This window comes from Hirundo rustica, chromosome 12 (assembly GCF_015227805.2).
Source record: "Hirundo rustica isolate bHirRus1 chromosome 12, bHirRus1.pri.v3, whole genome shotgun sequence".
In the NCBI taxonomy this organism is placed as follows: domain Eukaryota; kingdom Metazoa; phylum Chordata; class Aves; order Passeriformes; family Hirundinidae; genus Hirundo; species Hirundo rustica.
Window position 1 is genome coordinate 5,263,661 of NC_053461.1, and position 21,959 is coordinate 5,285,619.

Here is a 21,959-nt window from a genome sequence, read left to right on the forward strand (position 1 = left end):
AGAATTTTTTTTTCCAAGGAACAACGGTGGTTGTCACTTCTGTATCAAAACTGCTCCATCCCTGCTTTTTGCTGTCAGTTCATCAGCTGAAGGCTTTTCCTGTGTGGGCAGGAGTGGGAAGCGCTCGCACAGGGACACCTTGGGAGGCAGGGTGTGCACCTGTTCCACCCCTGCTGGACTGAACATCTGCAGAGTGCAGGTGTAAAATGAACAGAAACACGAGTCAGAAACAGAAATACAACGTGAACATTTGGGAGGAGAAAATATTGACCTTTGTAAGAGCTGGAAGTATTTAAGGAGTGTGTCTTCTTGTGTCCCCCCCAGACTGCAGGCAGTCGATGAGGGAAGAGGAGGGGACAGTAACTATCAACAGGAGAGGAGCTATCAAGCAAGCCAAAATCCACTACATCAAAAACCATGAATTTATCGCCACCTTCTTCGGACAACCTACATTCTGCTCTGTCTGCAGAGACTTTGTATGGTAAGAAAGAAAATCTAAGCTTCCCCCAGCTCCAAGGACCAAATTACTGCAAAATTTGCTTCAGATATACTCAGACAAAACACGGCAAATAAATTTGTGTTGGGAAATTGAAGTTATATCCTAACTAAGAGCATTTTTATACCTAAGAACTATAGCTGTCTTTCACATTGAGAAATAGATAGAGCTTGAACATTTTGCCACTGAAATAATTGGCAGAAATTCCATCGGCATCAAGTGATATCTGGCCGTGATCATCATCAGCTCTGGCACAGGAGGACAGGAGGGGTGGGGCTGAGAAAATAATGCCCAGACTTTGAGATGTGAAGTGACTGATGGCAAACTAGGGACCCACAGGTTGGATCCCTTTCATAGGAAGGCTGGTTTCATCCTAAGTTAGGTTGGGAGGATTTCCCACGTGATTGAAACCTTGTTGTTCCTGGGTTTTCCTCCTCATTTGCTGGTCTATCAAATACAGGACCTTATCCTTATCAGAGGATCCTGATTACCAGAATTTAGACCAGCTTATTAATTGGTTGGTTGACATGATTAAAATAAAATGAAAACTAGCCATCTTTTATTCCAGAAAATGTATTGATTTTTTTTTTTTATAATTTGTTTTTCAGGGGACTCAACAAGCAGGGATACAAATGTAGACGTAAGTTGATTTTTTTTTTTTAATTTTTATTTTTTTAACTTTCTTCTTATGCTGCTTTCCACATGAATCTGGAGATCTAATGGTTGCTCATGAAAAAAATCTGTAAATATGCATGGCACAATGCATCATCACTATGGCTAGTAGTAGATGTTAAGTATGAATTTTGCACCATAACTGAAGGAACCTATGATTCCTACCTGGGATTTCAGTAGCAAGATTTAGACTTAGCTATTCTTCTCAGAAGCGTGTAGTGCTGTTGAAAAGTTGCACTCATTTATGACAGCAGATCTTTGTGAAACTTCTTCTAAAATGAATTGAAACTATTGGGGGGTTTTATAGCTGAATTGAAAATCGCTTTTGACTTGGCATAGATCTCTGCATTACTCCAAGCAGGGAGGAGCTATCAAAGGGTAAAACTCAAAAGCATAATATTGTCCTTCTGTTATCAGATGCTGGGGATATTGCTGATTTAGTTTAGAAATAAAGTTTATGGTAAAAGAAAAGGGGTGGGGGAATCAGCTTAAAAAAGATTCTTACCTTGACAGAAAATAAACTTTTGGTATATATAGTATAATGCAAAAGGAGTGTGGTATTCACATTCTGACACTGAATGCAAGCACCTCATCCCATGTGTTTATTATCTGAAGGAATCCTTTTTTTTCTTGTGCATGTCTTGAAGAATGCAATGCTGCTATTCATAAGAAATGCATTGATAAAATCATTGGGAGGTGTACTGGTACCGCAGCCAACAGCAGGGACACAATGGTAAGAGCTGGAACGATATATTTAGAGTGTAATTATGTAATTAAACACTGCTGAACTCACAAAACCTTGTACCAGAAGCTGACAGCTCCATTTGGGAGACGCTTGGCTGTACAACTGTGCTGGCTTGAAGGCAAAACCAGCGAGAGACTCCAAGTCAGAAAAAACAATTTAATAGGAGAGGAAGAAAAAAAAGTAAAATAAAATAAAACACATGCAATGGTACAAAAGATCACTGACAGAGTCAGAATACAACCTGACACCGTGGTGGTAGCAGTCCAGATGAAGTGATCTTGTTGAAGCAGTGTTCCTGCAGAAAGGTCTGGTAGCTCTTGTCCTCTGGGAATCCAGTGGGTAAGGCTGCCTGTGCTGTCCCAAATCCCAGATTCTATCCAGGTGGGAATGCTTGGCTCCTCCCCCTGGGCGGAGCATCTCACAATGGACTGATATCATTTTATCAGTTTTGTAATGGGTCCTTGATTGCCCATTAAACAGAGATAGCTCCTGGGGAGAGTTATCTATGAGTCATGCAGGACGGTGTTGATGGGCCATTAACAGAAGATAGTCTGGAGGGAGGGGGCACGGGAAACAGTGGTGCACAACTTAGTTTCAACATTTCATGCAGATGGTGATAGAATACATACTTTGGGCACATTTTACATTGTAACCTAGGACAACAACCCAAGGCTCTGGCTTTGCTTGAAGTTGTGTAAAGTTCTGTAACACGCAGCGGGCAAAGGTTTTAAGTAAGAAGAGCAGCTGAAAGCTCTGTGAGGGGTGGGTGCTGTGGGGTGGGCAGATCCATCTCCCTGCTGGCCGAGGGGCCGAGGCTGAGGTGAAATCCTTGTGCCTGTGCTCAGTTCCAGAAGGAGCGGTTCAACATCGACATGCCCCACCGCTTCCGAGTCTACAACTACATGAGCCCCACCTTCTGCGACCACTGTGGCAGCCTGCTCTGGGGGCTGGTCAAGCAAGGGCTCAAGTGTGAAGGTGAGGAGCAGGAGGAGGGAGCTGGCAGCTCTCTGTGCTTTTCCAGCGTTCCCCACACTGGGGGTTGCTGCGGGGGCACCCGGTGCCTCTCCACGTGTGTCCTGTGGGGATTCGTCTCGTCCGTACGGGATAAAAAAGCTTCTGTACAAAAGGGAGGCACTGGGCTCCTGGGACAGCTCAGCCAAGAGCAGCTGCTCAAGGAGTCAGGAAACACTGTAATCTTGAAGCTTTATCAAAATCACTGTTTTGGGAATAGCTGAAATTTGGAGATTTACTCAACGTAGCGTCTCAATGTGTGTTCAAAACATTTACTGTAACTATTGCTTTTATAATTCTCCCACAAAAAGGCAATATGATGCTTATTGGCGCAGGTTGTGAGAATAAAGTAATGATGATTGGGGTTTTTTCTCCTTGTGAAACGTTTTTTTTTAGTCTTCATTGTGTTAAATCATCCAACCTGTGATTTTTGGTAGCAGTGACAGGTCCATGTCCAGTCTGGTCTTAAAAAAAGTTTCTGAACTGCACAGAACAGCCCCTGTTTGTTGTAATGTCAGTATTTTCCTGATGCTTGTATGACAATCCTTACATTTCTTTTAGAATGTGGGATGAATGTGCACCATAAATGCCAGAAGAAGGTGGCAAACTTATGTGGAATAAACCAGAAGTTGCTAGCTGAAGCATTAAATCAAGTTAGCCAGGTAAGCTTTATTGCCTTTTCTCAGGTAATTACTTGTTTTCAGAGCATTTGGGGGGTTTCACGTCATCTTTCCTGCATCACTGCTACGTGGGGTCATGGATTGGAGACAGATTCATGACTCGAGCCATCGATGATCGTGAGACAAATGAGGTTTTATTGTTCAGGAGGAGTTCAAATTCCCTGGACAGCCAGTGGTTGGGATCTCTGCACCACCCAGCTCCCTGGCCAGCGCCTGCATTCAGGACTGAGCAGGGCTGGCCGTGGGGCTCCTGTTTAGGTTTGAATCCAACCTACCCTTGCCTTATCTGGGGACTTGTTTTATTTCTAGGCTGGTCGAGTTTGGGCGTCTGATTGGGCCAAATTTACCTTGGCTACAGACCAGCTGAGCTGTGACACATCCCTTTTGTGGGGAACTGTATTTGGAAAAGAGGAAATGCAAACAGCTTTGTCTTTTTAAACTGGACGCTTCTAGAGGCTAACAAAGATATCAGTGGTCTCAAACTGAAATAGGGAAGGGGGTTTGCCACTTAAAGAATTTTTTAAAAGGTGTGTGGCTTCCAGAGATCCAGTTTTGTTCTTCTGCGGTGCCAATATTATTCTGTTCCTTTCTGTTTAATGGATTAATCAGCAGCGTCATAATGCTGAAAATCTGTGTGTGTACATATATATATATATATATATATATATATATATATGTGTGTGTGTGTGTGTGTGTGTGTGTGTGTGTGTATATATATATATACACACATATATATATATACACACACACACAGAGAAAACCCCTCTGGAATGAATGCTGGCCCCATAGCTTGCATTGTTCATCTCCCGCTGCAGCATGGTTCTTTTCTGGTCAGCTTCTGCAAATAAAGATTCAGACACAAACTCTGAAATAAAACAGGAAAATATATCACAAAAGCCAACAGTGCTTCCTCTGAGGTGTGTACTCCTAAGCTTTCACAGGATATTTACTTTGAAAACAGTGAGAGCTGTTGTGGCAGCTCTTTCGTGACAGAGGAGCTCAATCTTTTCATTACTGAAATTTGATCTCAGGGATCTTCCATATGTAAGCGTTGTTTCCCTGATGTCACATCCAGATATGGCTTCAGCATGTCCAGTAAAACAGTGACTCCCATCTCCTCTTTCACACGAACAGACATCCAAGGGGACATTTTCCCACAGTTCAAATTCCTTCCACTGTGGTTCAAACCATTGTACCTTTAATAATTTTGCAATGAACAGCAGAACATAGACTGTTCAGGAATTTCAGTGACTTATTTTCTTGCACTGAAGGAAATAAAGCAAATGGTTGATGTGAAGCTGTAAAGAAGGTGATTAAATAGTCTGTGAACCAGAATTCTTGAGAAAAGATACATACTGGGAGTTAATAATTTAAAATAAAGGTTTACACTGCCGTCATGGTACATTTAAAGCTATTACTCTATTTCTAAAGTAACAGTGTTAATATAATTTCAAACGTTGCCCTTCTCCCCAGAAATCTACACGAAGGTCTGATTCTGGATCCGTAGAAAGTGTTGGTATTTATCAAGATTTTGATAAGAAACATAAAGCTCCAGGAGGAGATACAACAGGTGAGGAAACACTGTTTCAATACAGCCACTTACCTACCAGACAGTTTAAGAAGTTATTAATTCTTGCCTTGTGTTAGACAATTTTTTTAATAAGTGCTGTAAAAAAAAAAAAAAGCAGCATGTATTTCTTTTTACCATCTCCTGGCCACATGAAAAGCTTACACAGGACTTGTCCCTTATGTTTAGGTTCACCAGTAATTCCAGCAGCAGATGCACTGAAAAAAACCATGTCAGTACCTAATTCTTATCTGGTGCTTTAAGTCCTGCAGTGTTCCTGCAGCCTCTGTGAACTTTCCCCTCCCTGTTTTGATCAGCAGATAACAGCGAGTACGATAAGCTCTGGGAGGTGAACACAACCAAGCCAGCGCCGAGAGCTGCAAGGAGAAAATTCAACATAGACAGCTTTGTCTTCCACAAAGTGCTGGGGAAAGGAAGCTTTGGAAAGGTATGTGACAAGCTGAGAGTTAAGGTGTCTGCCTGGCTCGATCTCTGCTATGTCAGGGGCTGTTTCCTTTAACCAGAAAGGTCTCCCAGCCTCTTGGGTCAGTAATCTTCTAACAGAATTGTATGTAGACATCTTTGTCAAAGGCACTAGAAATCCATCAGCTGGTTCTTGTGGAAGCCCAGAAGTGATTCATGGTGCACAGCAGTTTGTCAGTTCGGTATCGAGGCAGAGGAATTGCCCTTTAATGCACCCAGAGCAAAAGGATATTTTAGTTGGGATGTTTAGTTGACCAGCCTCACAGTGCCCCAGTGCAGTGGCAGGGGATGTCTGGGAGAGCACTGGGACCTGCCTGGGCTCTGAGGCTGCAGCTCTAGAGACAGACCAGGCTTCACAAGGCTGCTGTTCACACACTCACAAGACATTGACAGCAAACCCCCTGTGCCTGTGGCACGTGGTCCTTGAGCCCTATCTCCTCATCTTGTGTCCAGCAGCTTCACCTTCCCAAACTTCCCTCATCTTTCCCACTGAAATGTGCTTTTTAATTGTCAGTGCACCTACTCTGAACACCTTTGGCTTTCCCTCCCTGAGAGATCAGCCCCAGGTTTTCCTACACGTGCTGTACTCTCATCTTTTATTTTTTGTAGGTTCTGCTTGCTGAGCTGAAAGGGAAGAATGAATTCTTTGCTATCAAAGCTCTGAAAAAGGACGTGGTGCTAATTGATGACGACGTGGAATGTACCATGGTGGAAAAGAGGGTCCTCGCTCTTGCCTGGGAAAATCCATTTCTCACACATCTTTACTGCACCTTTCAGACAAAGGTAAGAAAAAATTAACTGGTGACAGCAACAAAACAGACTGAGCCTTTTAATGGATGCTGATACCAGCAGTCAAAGGGAAGTAATTTAGTGAGGCAAGAATTAAATGTCCTTTTCCTGTGGTCTGTGCAATAATTCACGGGCCTAATGGAAAGTAAATATGAGTATGACCAAGCATGTCTTGCTAAGGACAGAATAAAATCAGACAAACAACTCTGCAGTCTGGAGTACGAAGGAGTTTAATTTAAGTCTTTGATCTGAGCTTTACCCTCAGTGAGAGGAAAAGGATGACTGTCACAGACTGAAATCAGAAAGTCTATTTAAGTCTGTATTAATTCTAGAAACCCACAGAATGCAAGATCACATATTTATATTTACGAGACCAGGCCACTCAACTCTGTAGGAGCCTCATAGGGGTGCATGAAATCAAAAATCCTTCAGGAGAAGAGGGAAGTGGCTGCTTGGTCCCCTGGAGGCACATTGCTACTTCATTAATGGTTGGATAGCATCAGTAATTGTTCCATTCCCTGGTTATCTGCAAAAGGATCACTTGTTCTTCATTATGGAGTTCCTGAATGGGGGAGACCTGATGTTCCACATCCAAGACAAGGGGCGCTTTGACCTCTACAGAGCCACGTGAGTCCTCAACCCTTCATTCCCCACCCCATGAACGATTCATCTCTGGGTTTAAGGCTTCTAGTTCTGTGCCCCTCCCTACCTGCAGTCAAGGTTCAGAGCCTGACGGCTGAAAAGATATTTCTAGGCACTGGTTGAATACAATGAAGTTCACTTAATGACGTGTGGAGTTGCAGTTGCTTCATTTACGTGACAGTGTGATGATGTACTTTATGGGATGCTTGTTCCTAGAGGTGCAACATAAATTGCAGCATGAGCCAGCACTGAAAAGCAAAAGGCACAGCTTCAGTGTACTTTAGGACAGTATGCTGATGGAAAAAATTGGAAAAGAGCATGGGAGGGAAAAGTTCAACGCTTACTGCTATTGCTAAATTGACATGATAGTACAGAAAACTACATTCCATGAGATGCTCATTAAATGGGTGAGCACTTTGTTTAGTAAGTGCACTTGTGTCTGTTATCTGTGACTGAAGTTTTCAGCTCCAGTGGTCTTTGAAGGATGCCAAAATACTGTATTATTTTCTACTCTCATCCAAACCCATGGGTGTTTTAACGGCATCATGGAGGGGGTGTGGCATGTAAATTTTAAAAAGTAACAGTGCAGAGCACTGGACCTATCTGTAAACCCCAGGAAAGTTACTTCTGTTACTGGCACTGCACTAAGGACTGCTGACTGGATGGCATCACAACAAGAACTCTGGCATCAACAGCAGCCAGTTGTATAGGTCAGCTCCCTTCCTACTCTCCCCAGCAAAAATGTGGATAAAGCCCCTGCAGCTTACCTGGGTGTATTCTGTGCCTATTTGGTTTGGACCAACATTCATCTTCTATATAGAAATGGAAATTTTTCCAAATTAAAAAAAATATATATGCTTTTTGAGGCAGAAGGAAGCATTCTTTCAGATTTTCCTTCAGGCCCCCAGATTATCACCTCTTTTTTTTTTTTGAGGAGAGTGCTCCTGCAGTGATGGCACCTTTCAGTCTGTCTGTTGGGAGCAGGCAGGTGCAGAGATGGATGAAGCCCAATTCTATCCTTGCCATTGCTGCCCAGTCCCTCCCGCAGCAATCCTGGAGGGCTGAGCTCTTTCAAAAGGCACCTGCCTATCACTAAGGCCACACAAAGACTGTTCCTGAGCAGGAGGGAAGGGATGGTGTTCCCTGAGGGATGTGGGATGAGCCTTACAGCAATTGCTGCCGCGTCCCCTCTGCTGTTTGGTGTTGGACACTGCCGATGTGTGGTGAAGGGATTAACTTGCAGGTTACGGCATCTGGCTGCATAAACACGGAGATACTGGGATTTAAAGATGTGTGCAGTGCTTCTCACTCCGTGAAAAGATGCCCACAGCATTATTTTGGCGACCTGCATTGACTGTTGTAACTGAGCGAACATTAAAATACGTTCTGGTCTTTTCAGGTTTTACGGAGCTGAAATTGTGTGTGGGCTCCAGTTTCTTCACAGCAAAGGCATTATTTATAGGTGAGTACCAGCTAGCCCCAGGCTGGGACCTGGGAATCGTCTTAGCACTTCATGCGTCTTGTAATTCCTGATTGATGCAACAAGCACAAGCTCTCTGTCAGAGATCTGATGTAGTTCCAAGGCCCTTAACATGCCTGAAATGAATCTGTATTTGTGTGGTTTTTCCCTTGGCAACTGGAATGATGGAATGGGGTTTGTGTTACACAAACGGAGCTTTGTTTCAGTTCTTTTCAAACACTGCATTCAAATCCTGAGTCTATTTAGTGTGGAGGTGAGGGAGAGGCTCCTTGAGCAAACCACCAAGGTGAAAGTTCCCTGCTTTTGCCTTCTGATGAAACCACAACATTGATGCCTCTGCCTCACGAGGCTGAAGCATTGAGGGCCAGACCCTGAGCCACTGCTGGATAACTGCAGTTACCCAGGAGAAATGACTGCCCCGTTCTTCTGTGAAACTCCCTGCTCTGTTTCAGCCCTGGGTAAGCAGAGGGCTGTTCAGATTCCCTCCAGCCTGCCCTCCTTGGTATGTGCACTTGCAGCCAGATGGACAAAAAATGCAGCATGGTGAAAGGGAGGGAATGTAGCTCTTGGAAACTACTGGGAAAAAAAGCTCTTTCTTGGTTGAATAGTGTTGTTCTGAGGAAGGACGTGAATAGGACCCTTCACAGGCTCTGCCACAATGCAGGAACTTGTGCTGTAACCAGGAACAAGTCACAGGTAGTGTTAAGAGCTGGACAAGCTTCAAACAATCAAATCCCTGCCAAAAGCTTTCAGAATCTAACACAATCCTTCTTTTGAGCCCTGGAGCTGGTGCAGCTCTGCTGTGTCAGCTCCTGGGGCATTAACTCATGCTGCCTTCCAGCAGCAACAGGAGCTCTGGCTGTGCTTTTGGATCTGAAAGCAAATGTGCTGGAGTAGAAGGTCACATTCTATATAAGCACCTCAGCCTCTTAGTTTCTTTGACAAGACAGAATTCTTCCCTTGTCCCTCGTGCCTTTAAACCACAAAAGCACCATTTTAGATGGGTTGTGTTTATGGATGATTATTTTCTTGAAAAGCCTTGAGGTGTGACGCTGGGGAGGTGTTTATCAGTGAAGAAACTGTGTGCACCTGATTACAAAAACTACTTAAAGCACAACATTTTTTAAAACACTTTTTGCAGAGACCTAAAACTGGACAACGTGATGCTCGATAAAGACGGCCACATCAAAATAGCTGATTTTGGAATGTGCAAAGAAAACATTGGTGGTGACAACAAGGCGAGCACTTTCTGTGGGACCCCTGACTACATTGCTCCTGAGGTCAGTATGGCACACACAGACTTTGCTGCCATGGATTTAGTGCCCTGATGGCACAAGAGCTGCTGTGATTAATCACCTCTTTGTAGACTAATAGTTCAGAAAAGTCCAAGTCTAATTAGAGGGAAAAAAATCAGAGGAAAAAATTGTAGCTGTGATTTTTATTGATGGTACTTGAGATTTTAAAATATTCTGCAGCTGTAAGTTTAAAAAAAAAGTGGGTTTGGAAAGTTAAAATGCTCTCTTTTTTAAGAGCTGGGGGTTAGGTGCAGCCAGCCCACCCATGAGGCTCCTGCAGAATGAATCTATGTATGTGCATTGCAGATGGAGAAGAGACTTGTGCCTGTGCAAACCACCAGAATTCAAAACAAAAGGAGCTTTTAAGGGCAAGCTCACAAGTTTAATTCTATGGGTTTTGTTTGGGTTTTTTGTTTTTTGGTTTTTTTTAATCTTATTTGCAAAGCAGCTCAACTAAGGTATTTTGCTTTTAAAGCTATAAATTACGTCAGACTTTTCTAGGAATCTACTTTGCACCATTACTTGCTTCTCTCTTGATCTTGTTAAGAAACTAGAGAGGATGTTTTTAAAGTCTATGGTTACTTAAAATCAAGGGAGAAAATTTCTGAATGAGAGCAAAGACCTGTCCATGGAGCTGGCCACATTCCCACAAACAGCAGCCTAGGGTAAAACCACAGCGCTGCAGCGGTGTCCACAATTTCCCAGAGAGATGGATTTTTATTTTTCCTCTAAGTGCTCTAGTCATTAAAGGTTCTTTCTTGAACTGCCTCTGGTTTTTGGGATGTCTTGCTGCCTCTTACCTCTGACCTGTATCCCCTCGTGTGCGGCCCCAGATCCTGCAGGGTTTGCGGTACACGTTCTCTGTGGACTGGTGGTCCTTTGGGGTGCTGCTGTATGAGATGCTGATTGGCCAGTCCCCTTTCCATGGCGATGATGAAGATGAACTGTTTGAGTCGATCCGAGTGGACACCCCTCACTACCCACGCTGGATTACCAAGGAATCAAAGGATATTTTAGAAAAGGTAGGACTGAGGAGCAGCTTGGGGTGCTGGTACTGTCTCTGTGCAAGGAGAGAGAAATGCCCTAATAAAGGAGCTGTTTAGCAGCAAACTGCTCTCACAAAGGGAACACCAGGTCAGATAATTCCTAATGCTGGTTGCTGTCAGCACCTTTAGTTGTTTTAGCACCACACCTGTAATTCTTCCCCTGCTGTGCACCTTTGGAGCAGCTCTAACGCTGTGCTGCGTGTCTTCTCTTGCAGCTCTTTGAAAGGGATCCAGCAAAACGACTTGGGGTCACTGGGAATATCAGAGACCATCCTTTCTTCAAAACAATCAACTGGACAGTGCTAGAGAAGAGGGAGGTGGAGCCTCCCTTCAAGCCAAAAGTGGTACGTGGGTTGTTTTTTGTTCTTAGTAAATAGCAGCCCGGGGGTAAGGGCTGAATTCTGTACTTGAACAAAAGATCCTATTCTATTGCTATTTTCTCCTCATATTTTACAAATGAGAAAGCTGTGTATCTGTAAACCCATTGTTCTTCACTGGTTCACTTCTACACAGGTGCACTGTACTCCTTTAACTGCCCTGAGAGCTGCCTGTCAAGATTGTCTTCCTATTGCTCTCAAGGAGCTTCTTTATTAATGAAATGTTCAGGAAAACCAACAGCTAGCTTTGATCTCCATTCCCCTCTGCATTAGAATGTTCCCAGTTCCTTGCAGTTTGCTCTTCTGAAATGCCACATGGGAGGAGCAGCAGTCCAGGCTGCTCAGCTGGTACCTTGGCTGCAGGCACTCTGTGCAAGCATTAAATCTCTGCTGCTTCAAACTCACCCAGGCATCATTCTCTAAGGTATTGAACTTGGAATCAATGTACATGCCCAATGTTACCTGAAAAAACACCTACAGAACAGACAGTGGGATGCTGCTGCTTCAACTCACCTGGTTAAAAATCCAAAGCATGTTTCTCCAGCCTGTTACTAGAACAGGTGAAATGGTCTGGAGGCACCAGTCTCTTTAAAATGTACTCTAGGGAGGAGAGTTGGCCCCTTCAAACACACAAGGGTTTGTGTTGCTTGTTCCCAGAGAAGTGGGAAATCTGGAAACACAAGGATCCTACAAACAGTAATCGTTGGTGGTTCAGAGTGTAAAACAGTTTCTAGTTCCATGAATATTTATGAAACACAAAACAGCTGCTAGAAGGCATTGCTTTATTCTCTGAACAAGTACAGCCTGTAAAACGTTCTCAGGGATTTAAACATCTTGGTTAATGGCAAGAAATGTTGATCTGATGTGTAAGTTAATGCTGCAGTACTTCTGTCAACAGGTAATCTTTGGGTAATAACCCAGTGTTATCCCAACTCCAGGAGGTTCTTCTCCAAACAACCTGGGTTTGATTGTTCTAACAATAAGAAAGTGCCCAGTTATAATCTTATAGTCTTGTTAAAACAGGTTAAAATGAGATTTTTTTCTCTCTCTCTAAAGCAGGGGAAGGAGGGAGGGAGCTCAAAGACTAACTTCCCAATATTTTGTATTTAAGTAATTTGTTCTGAAAGAAAATACAAAGTTTGTCTTAAACCGTCTTCTCTCTCTAACACAGAAATCAGCAAGTGACTACAACAACTTTGACAGGGAATTTCTGAGCGAGAAGCCAAAATTGTCTTACAGTGACAAAAACCTGATTGAGTCCATGGATCAGTCTGCATTTGATGGATTTTCTTTTGTTAACCCGAAATTTGAACAGATCTTGAACAAGTAAGTCTCTGAAGAGATGGACTTTAAAGCAGAGTTACACATTGCAAACCCAGACTCCCAAGTGTTAATGCATTCCAACAACGTTGATACGTCAGAATACTACACGGTAGCGTGATGAATTATGTTCAACTCCTGATTTATTGGCAGTGTTTTTATGCATGGTTGGGTTTAAGGTATGTGAATCATGTGCATTATTTTCTCTGTTTGGGAAAATGTAAATTCTGTTTGGTACTTGAATGTAATTATGTTTTATATATATATATGTGTGTGCTGTATATTTTGCTTGAGAGAAGACATTGGGGAACAGAAGATGTCTTTTTAAAATGTGTTTGAGCCCTTGGTTCTTTTATTTGTCTTCAATTAAAAGAAAGTTTAATGTAACTTTCATTCTTGGCTCCATGATTTTTAACAATATACAATTTAACTCCAGTTGTCTTTAAACTACAATGAAAAAAATAATGCCTGGAGATGATGATAATTTTCTTAAAATATTTGTTGTTTTTGTGAATTAAACAGAATGAAGTGCCAGACAAAAACAGATTCCTAGTTTAACAGCAGCTGCTGTGGCAAACAGCTCAGGGGTGCTTTTGCTGAACAAATGCTTACGTATTTATTCCAGGGCAGTCCAAGCATGAGACAAAGAGGCCTCAGCATCCCAGAGCAGCCCCATCGTGCCTGGGAATGTGGGGTTCTGCCCTAAATGCCACTTCCTGCTAAGAGCCACAACACTCACAACAGGACAGAACACAGGTTACTTGCCTGCTCTGCCTGAGGAATTATTCTATTAAACTGCCAAACACAAAATCCTTCTTCCAGTTTCCTTTGCTTGTTTGTAACACAGCAGCTGTGGCTCCTCCTGCTTGCTTTTAGAAGGGCACAAAAACAGATCCTGCTTTCTTGCAACACCTACTTCTGAATTTTGGTTTTTAGCCATTAGTGAGAAAGAAAAACTAATGTAATTACTGCAACTCGCCTTCCAAAACCTTCGCTGTGCAGTCAGCTCATAAAATTGAGGCTGAAGCAAGGTTTCCTTGCTTCTCAGGAGTTTTCTGTTACTCGTAACATTATTGCAAATGATTTGATTTTCTCAACACTGAGCAGGCAGAAAAAATGTATGTATGTCAGTTCATCCAAGAGTTATGGAGTGCTACAGAACTCTTAGGAGCACCCTGGAGCTTCTGCATAGTTTCAGACTGCTAATCCTGCTGAAAGAGCAGCTGAAAGCTGTGATACTTTTAGAGACTCAAAAAAATACACTGCTGCCTTTGTTCTGCTCTTAAAGACCACCTCTAGCTTATTGTTAGAACTCAAGTAATGCCAGCATGACTCGGATGCCATCTGAGCCTGCAGCAGATTTAGGCTGGAGGGGGCAGAACACAGCTGGCATTTCCAAACAGCCAGGGCTGGCCTGGTTTCCCAACCCCAGTCCAAGGGGAACAGGCAGGGCCCTGCAAGGGGCTGCAGGGAGAACAGGAACCTGCCTTTTTTCCCTTCACATAACCTACAGAGTCACTTCTGGTTTGCCATTTTTCATCAGAAAGTGATTCTGCTTTCCATGGTGAGAGCTGGGCCCTTGCTCCCGAGCAGAAACACATTTCTAGGTAAGAAGTTACAAATGTGGGTGCCAGCAGCTGTGGGTATTTGCACACAAAGAAGCTGTTGTGAACTGTAAGTACAGTAAATATTCCTAGAGAACGCTGGCTCCCTGCACTCACATGCACTCTGGAGTAACAAGTGCCAGATCTGCTCAAGCAGCTTCACACAGCAACTCTTTCAGCTGGCATCTGACTGATGTACCAGGAGCATCTCCCGCTGCCACAGCTGTGCCTGACTGCACTCGTGACACAGGGGCACAGATCCCCTTCCTGCCCCGCACCACTGTTACCTCCTGACAGCACAGGCACGAGAGCTCCTCCACCTCCTCTGCAGAACTGCTGCATCCCAGGGCCACCTGTGAGCACCACCTGGATCACTCACCCATTGCCTCTGGCTCATCCTCATACTACAGAACGTTTCAGCTGTTAAAGGATTTTGTCTAGAAAGAGCCTAAAAGCTCTAAAACAAAGAAGTTACCTGCTCTCCAAACAGAAACACAGAGTGGAGTTAAAAAACGATGAAAACTCTCCTCCCACCTAGCAGAGCAGAGCCAAGTGGTTACCACCTTGCTGCAGTCAGCAAGACATGAAAATGTGAGTACATAATTCTAAAAGCACAAAGCAGTAATTAATTTTGTCCTTGTCATTCTGAAGGATAAGTGCCCCGACAAATTTAACGCCCTCCAGTTCCCCTCTGCATACAAACTTGTACTGACAGGCAGCATTTGGCTGTTGGTTTTCAGCTTTCTCAGAACACTAGCAGCGTGCTCAAGACAATGTAAGAACAGTGTAGTTCTGAGAGGGTGGAGAAGACTTTAATCCCAGTGACCAGGTAAAGCTAATCCAGTCTTACCTTTCTCCTCCATCACGTGCAAAGTCTGGCGTGCATTTATTTAATCAGTTCTTCCAACTTCTTCCCACATTACTGAGTTTCCTACTTAAATCATGCAGTAAAGCAACCAAAGGGTGAATTAATTTAATCCTTACGTTTATATCTATGCTCCCTAAACCCAGCTTGTTCCCAGTGTGGAAGCTGTGGAACCCTGCTGAGGCTCAGGAACACTCACCTGGGCAATTCAGCCACTGGGAATGGACAGGGAAAGAAACACAGATCAGGGCACTTTGTAGCATTTGATCTTTATTACTTGGATCAAAGGTCAAATGATTACATTTGTCTGAAAGATTACAACGATGTAAGAAAGGACAGTTTAATCCCATTCGAGAGACTGCATCTGAGCCAGGCACACACAGGACAGAGGCAGTCCAATGGTACAAACACACAGGGTCAGGACAAGGGTTTTCCCCTCCCCTGTCAGTGACTGCTCTGTCAGGAGTGGGGGACACACACTTTTAGAAAGTGACAATTACCTGCAATTCGTAACTGTGCCTTCCCAAAACAGCAGTTAGGGTTAATCCCTGGAGGAACCCATCACTCCAGATCTACATTCAGCTCAAATCTACATTCATCCTCTACACCTGTTCTCTCCAGCCAGGGTCAGATGCAGTCACTGATTTAGTACCTTCCTACCACAGAACCAATAACTTCACTTTTCTTTTTTTCCCTCTCTCTTCAAGTATCAGCACAATAGTTTATTTACACTTGTATACAACTCTTTTTACTGAACACCCATTGCAGTAAAACACTCATCACAGTATATTTGAAAGCAGGCTATAAAAATACCTACTGTACATGGAACATGTAGCCTCAAGGATGTTACAGCACCTCTGACAGATCAGAGAGGTAAAACAAAGGGGGAGAGGAAACACTTCAAGCCGTGTTTGCCAGCAAAGAGGAGCAGCCCCTGGGCTCAGCTCTCAGGAGGGCAAACATTTCTCTCTCCACATTTCTTCAGGTGGGTCTGAGCTGATTTTAGTCTGCTAGTAAAATCCCACTTTTCTAATGCAGCCTCCTGGGATTTTTACAGCTAAATCCTCACATTCTCAGTGTACAAACTGTTCAACCACCCCACCTGTCCCAGCAGAGGAGCAAGGGCTGCCTGGGGCACAGCCCAGCTTTCCCACAGCACAGTGGGAAAGAAAATTGCTCCTTCAGTTGTGCCACAAAGGTGGCCTTGTTAACCACACATCAATAAATCCACTCCTCTGAGCAGTGCCAGGCAGGCTCTCTCCTCACCCCACAACTCTGGGCACAGCTCAATTAATAAAGGTCTGAAATGGCATTACCGTAACACACACACACAAAGCTTTAGACAGCAGCACTTGAAGCAAGTGTTCCTGGTCATTCTGCACCCTACACATTCCTCCTCTGAAACAGAACCCACTATGGCTTACTTCCAGGGCTGAATATATTGCTGAATTTAGCTTACTAAGAAAAAAAAAAAAAAAAAAATCACAACAGCAGCACATTATTTTATAAACCCTGCACAAACAAAAGACAGTTTAGCCCTTGCGTGCAAAACTATGTTACCAGGGCCTGGTATTTCACACAGGAATTCAGGAAAGAAAAAAAAAAAACCAAAACAACAAAACAACTCACATGGTAAAAGCTCAATTAATTGGAGAGAGTCCTTAGAAAAAACACAGTCCAGCTACCAAAGAATAGTTCTCGTTTCAGAGCTAGAGCCAGCAGCAGTGCTGGCAGCTCACTTCAGTTGTCTGGTAACACACACACAAAATACACTTTGATTTAGTACAGTTAAAAGGTTATGACCTTGACAGACACAGAAAATTCCATTTTTAGCACTGGAGTTTCACTAGGCATTAAAAAGCAACGAAGAGTTGGGATGATGGAAGGTGCTTAAAAACAATACCAAAAACCCCAAGGCAGGTGTGCCATGTTAAAAATTATTTCAGAATTTACCTGTTGTTTTTGTTGCATGAGCTGTTAGAATGGTTAAACTCACTTAACCTTCCTGTACTGTTTCTTGTTGCACGTATTAAATGTGGCTATAAAAGAGAAACATATACTTTTATGTTGAAATTCATTCCAAAAATTCTCTAAAAGCATAATGACAACACTAACAAGAGAGGCAGCTTTTCCAGCCCTTGACAGGCTCAATCTTTTTCCCCTCCCTTCCAGACTTAGAAAAGCTGCTCATCCCCTGCCATAACTGCAGCAGAAAGGATGTGTCTCTCTCCATCTTCTCTCTCGATTCATTCCCCAGCTGTCACTCACACTCATGTCCCCCACTGCCCTCCAAAATACACCTGGTCTCTGCGAAGTGTTGAAATCTTGCTAAAACTGCAGAATTTCCCAGCTAGCAAATCCAGCTTTAACGCTTTGATTTTCCAAAGGGAACAACATCTCCAACACTCCACATTCCTCCCCAACTGAAAACCAAAGTGTGTCAACCCATGACACTTGTGGATTTCAGAAAAAAATTTAAGTTTTGGTTGGCAAACCAAAGTTCAATTTAAAACATAGGACAATCATCAGGGCTGATGGGCTTTCCCCATTTAAAGCAGCTTTGCAACATGAAGCCTCCAGTGCTGAAAATGTAGATTTTGCCCATGTTAAATACGCCATCAAAAAAACCCTCTATGTAATTCTAGGCAATCATTCACAGTAAAAATAAGAGAACTCTTAGAAAAAACACGAAAGAAAATAAAGTCCAATTAAAATCTGACAGTAAAACCAACACGGGCAATTAACCACCTTACATCATCCACAGACAAACAGTAAAAACCCACTGAAACTGCACAAATTTACACAAGAAAAGAATCTAAAACCAACTCTGCTCTGCTTGCCACGATCATACCTTCTGAGTTATCCACGAGCACAAGTCCAAAGAAGCGGAATCACATTGGAAATGTCTCGAAGGGAAGGGGGGGCACGTCCATCCCGCCCCGCTCCGACACCGCCGGACCCTGAGCTGCTGGAGGAAGGGCTGCCACCCCGGGAGCTGCAGCTATAGGTGCGTGGGGACTGTCCTCAAAGCTTCTTCTCTCGACCTGTTCACACCTACATTCTGTAAATTTAAGGACAAAAAGAAAAAAATTTGAAGCGAAGGTCTCACAGGCAGCCACGACATGACACAAAAGGTGGGCAAGTTGTGCCACTCATTTCCTCAAAAGGCTCTGTAAAACACAAGGAAAGGTCCCAGCCCCTGAGCAGGAGTCAGAACCAGGCTTGGACCTCATCCCAGTGCCAGGAGCTTTACAGAGCCCTTCAGACACCCAAAAGCAGGATCTGGATCTCTGCTGCCAGTGAAATGCACCCCTCAGATTTTATCACACAGCTCTACCGGACAGCTGGTCCCTGTACACCATATGCAGGTCTCAGCGTTACCAGCTTTTAAAACCTTTTTTTCCTTTAACCACATTTTTCTAACCCACTGTCTCTCACAGTCTTTATGCATGTAATGTAAGAAAAAACAGAACCCTGCAAAGGCCATAAACCACACAGGAATTAATAAAATCTTGAGGGAGGGAAGCCCACCTCTCCTTGTTCCAAGCACATTCCAGGAAATAATTCCTTAACACCAACAGCCATAAAGCCAATGCTGATCCTATCTGTGAGCAGTCAAATCACTGGAAGGACTCCGAAGAACTCCCTGAAGAGCTGGTAACATCAAGTGTTCCCTGGAGAGCTGGCAACATGAAAGTTTAAATGCACTTTGGGATACACATGGCACGTGGCAGATGTCACAGTGACATCAGGGAATGCTCCAGTGGTTTTATAGCCACATTTATTAGAGTTTACACTCAAAACAAGTCTCTCCAGTCCAACTCTGGGGAAAGGAGAGCCCCACGAGCACAGTGAGGGGCCCACAGCACATTGAGACTCACAACTTCATCAGTCAGAACTCAGAAAGCAATTCAATCCCCTCCCCAAGCCCAGTTTCTAGATTTTTTCAGACATTTCCTCTGAAAGCAAGATATAAAAAGCAGTACCAGATTCTCTTTGGAGGTTGAATTCTGCCAACATTGCTCTGCCCTTACCAGTTCTCCTACATCCACATCAGCCTTTTCCTTTGTCAGCAGCCTTCAAGCCCTTGGGTAAATCCCCATTTTTCCACCATAAACAGAGTTTTCTGGGAACACACACGGAGCAAATGCTGCTGGACAGAGTTGTCCAAGTACTGGAAATCTCTGCACCCCCCAGCACACAGCCTGACCCACTCTCACATCTCTTTGAAGGAAAGCAAAGCAAAGCAGAGCAACAACCCTTTTTCAAAAAGAAGCTTCTACAAGAAGCAACTCTTCTACAGCAAGGGGAAAGCATCAGAAAGCATCAGTATCTGCTAAGAACATGAGGAGTTGGCAAAACAAGTCAGATTCTGCATGGTTATAGGAAAAAAAACCCAAAACAACAAACCAACAGAACGTGCTGGCATTTGGTGTGTTTGTGTTTTTCTTAGCAACTGATGCAACATACCCAGAATTTCCCTGGGACTGTAGAGAGGTCTCCCCAGGCACTCCCAGAATACTAGCTGAAATCTTTTAAGCCGAAACATCTGATGTTGATTCAAAGAAAATTAAATGGAGCATGAAATGGAGCATCAAAATGCAGGAATCCAGAGGTACTGGAAATTAGTCCGCAAGCAGCAAGAGCTAGACAGCTCAAACATGAAGCTAAAAGGAAATGAGGTTATTAAGGCAAGGCAGAAGATACAGCTTATTTCAGTCAATGAGAGGTTTTGGATAAAAGCAGCATTTTAACAACTAAGACAGACCCAAAGGGAATATTGATAAGCAGGCAAGAAAGCTGAGAGCAAAAAAAGCTTGAATTTGAGTAAACACGAGGAGGCTGTGGAAGCGAAGTGTGCTGAACTGCCACACTGAAGGAAGAAAAAACTGGGATAATCCCTGATAAACACCCCCAAGGGCTTATTAAATAAACACAGCAGCCAGCAGTGAGACCAGATGAACAGGGCTTAGAAAGGGACAAGATCCTCATTAACTGTAAGTGGGTTCCTACTAATAGGAATCCCATTAGATGACATGAGGGCAGCTGGGATTGTGCCCACTTTCAGAACAGCCATGGGCACTGTGAGGGAAAAGCCATGCATAGAGGACAGTGCTGCTGCTTAGAAAGGGGATGGAGCTTTCAGCCTTGTTTTTGGGACCAGAAGGTGTCCCTGCAACTGCCGGGCACCAAAGCACACCTCGACAAACAACCACGATGAGAACAGCCCCACAGCAGCAGCAACGCTGCCTGGAGAGCCTGGGAAACACAGGAGGAGGAATAAAAACCACACACCTTTCCCAAATACTGTTTCTACCAAGACATACACCCTCTTCCCTTGGCCAGCCCCAGCAGGAGCTTGCTGCTTCCAGAGCCTGCTCCCCAAGGCAGGAGCAGTCTGACCCTGCCTTGCCCAAGAGTCCATCTCACCCAGTCCTTCCTGGAAAGACTCAAAGTACACAGACTAACTCAAATACCCTCCTATACCACTGCTGCTGTTCTCATTATGCCCTGGCCTTTGTACATTTTTTTCCTATAGGACAGAGCATCCCCCAGCAAAGTGCTGTGGGTCTCCAACAGGACAGGCCCTGTTTTCAGTTCTACTTTGACTCAGGTACACGTGATCCTCACAGCAGAACAGGAAGATCCTGCAGACAGGCTCCCACAGACAAAAGGAGGAGCCTCTGGAGACAACAACCAGCACAGGCATAAACACAGAAATAAACAGCACAGAACAAACATACAGCACTTTATCAGCCAGCTTCCCCTGAGCAAACTGTGCCATGAACCACCTCTGATGCCTCCCACCCCGCATCAGGCCTTCCTTCTAGCGACAAAGCAAGGGCTGTTGGGCAATCCTGCTGTAGGAGGAAACCCTTGGAGCATTCTGCTTTCAAATATCCACTTTGGTGCATGTGACAGCACAGTGAGTGCTGTGCTCAGCAGAGAACAACATGCAGACACAGCCCCAGGAAATCGGGCTGGCAGCAGCTGGGAGGAATGGAGGGTCCTGGGTGCTCCTGCTGCTTCCCTTCCCTCTGCAACCTCCACCAGCCTCAGACCAGGCAAACCCTGCTCTCCTCTCTCGCCAAGCTCCTGCTCCTGTCATCCTCTCCCTCAATTCTCTCTGACAGCCCAAGCCATCCTTGTTCAAGCAGCAAAACTCAGTTTTTCCACAGCAGATGCCTGCACAGATTCTGGCTCCATCAGAAATGCAATGCATTTAATTTCATTTGGATGGTATTTCCTTAGCCTGCGGAGGTGACAGCACTCCACGCTGTCTCCATGTGGCTCCTCAGTACCTGACTAAGGCCAGCATCCCTGTGATCCCTCAGGAATGTCACCTCAGCTGTCAGGTAACAGCAAGTGGATTCACTGTGGTGTGCAAGGGGGTACAAACAGGCTCAGGGGCGCCCCTGGGGTACCTTCACAGCAAAGCTCATGCCCAGACCCTGGAGCAATTAAACATGGAAAAGTGACCAACCACTCCTACATCACAGTCATGACAGCAACAGGAAAATGATCCAGGTTCTCCCAATTTCATCCCAGGGACAGTGGTTTAACTAAACACCAAGCACCACAGCAGGAGGCTCTCTGGCCAGAAGGTTATGAAAAACATTCCCAATTGCTAAAAACTTGTGAAGACTTCAGTACAATTTTAGAAATGCAGGTATGTAACTTTTTTTTTTCCCCCAAAAATCTTGATTTGGGAAAAACAAACCACCCGGGAAACATCACAGATAAAAGCTTTCCACAACACAACCTATAGTCCTGCTTACTTTCACTACTAAAACATGACATTTCTGTCATGAAAATGTAATGAAAACGGAAAACAGTTCTGAGGTTCAGTGTTTTTCTGCCTTTCCCTGCCTCAGTGCTACCTGCTC

At 44.1% G+C, this 21,959-nt stretch overlaps 2 protein-coding genes across 6 annotated transcripts in view; one reads left to right on the plus strand and one right to left on the minus strand.

The window, feature by feature from the left end:
* Positions 1-12,990, plus strand: part of PRKCD (protein kinase C delta) — a 60,851-nt gene extending 47,861 nt beyond the window's left edge. Inside the window, exons 5-18 of one of the 2 annotated variants that reach the window (XM_040076665.1) lie at positions 325-481; positions 1,105-1,136; positions 1,816-1,901; positions 2,759-2,888; positions 3,486-3,586; positions 5,078-5,174; positions 5,492-5,619; positions 6,264-6,437; positions 6,979-7,070; positions 8,485-8,547; positions 9,707-9,845; positions 10,694-10,882; positions 11,122-11,250; positions 12,455-12,990. In XM_040076665.1, the coding sequence (XP_039932599.1) occupies positions 325-481; positions 1,105-1,136; positions 1,816-1,901; positions 2,759-2,888; positions 3,486-3,586; positions 5,078-5,174; positions 5,492-5,619; positions 6,264-6,437; positions 6,979-7,070; positions 8,485-8,547; positions 9,707-9,845; positions 10,694-10,882; positions 11,122-11,250; positions 12,455-12,613 (1,676 nt within the window). In that variant the 3' untranslated portion in view covers positions 12,614-12,990. Of the gene's footprint in view, positions 1-324; positions 482-1,104; positions 1,137-1,815; positions 1,902-2,758; positions 2,889-3,485; positions 3,587-5,077; positions 5,175-5,488; positions 5,620-6,263; positions 6,438-6,978; positions 7,071-8,484; positions 8,548-9,706; positions 9,846-10,693; positions 10,883-11,121; positions 11,251-12,454 lie in introns of both variants that reach the window. The other variant, XM_040076664.2, reaches the window with a different exon arrangement.
* A 2,335-nt stretch (positions 12,991-15,325) lies between these two features.
* The window catches only part of LOC120758437 (6-phosphofructo-2-kinase/fructose-2,6-bisphosphatase 4), a 51,069-nt gene continuing 44,435 nt past the window's right edge, over positions 15,326-21,959 (minus strand). For 3 of the 4 annotated variants that reach the window (XM_040076669.2, XM_040076670.2, XM_040076667.2), the window contains exon 14: positions 15,326-18,133. In XM_040076669.2, coding sequence (XP_039932603.1) covers positions 18,074-18,133 — 60 coding nt within the window. In that variant the 3' untranslated portion in view covers positions 15,326-18,073. The remainder of the gene's footprint in view (positions 18,134-21,959) is intronic. The other variant, XR_005702886.1, reaches the window with a different exon arrangement.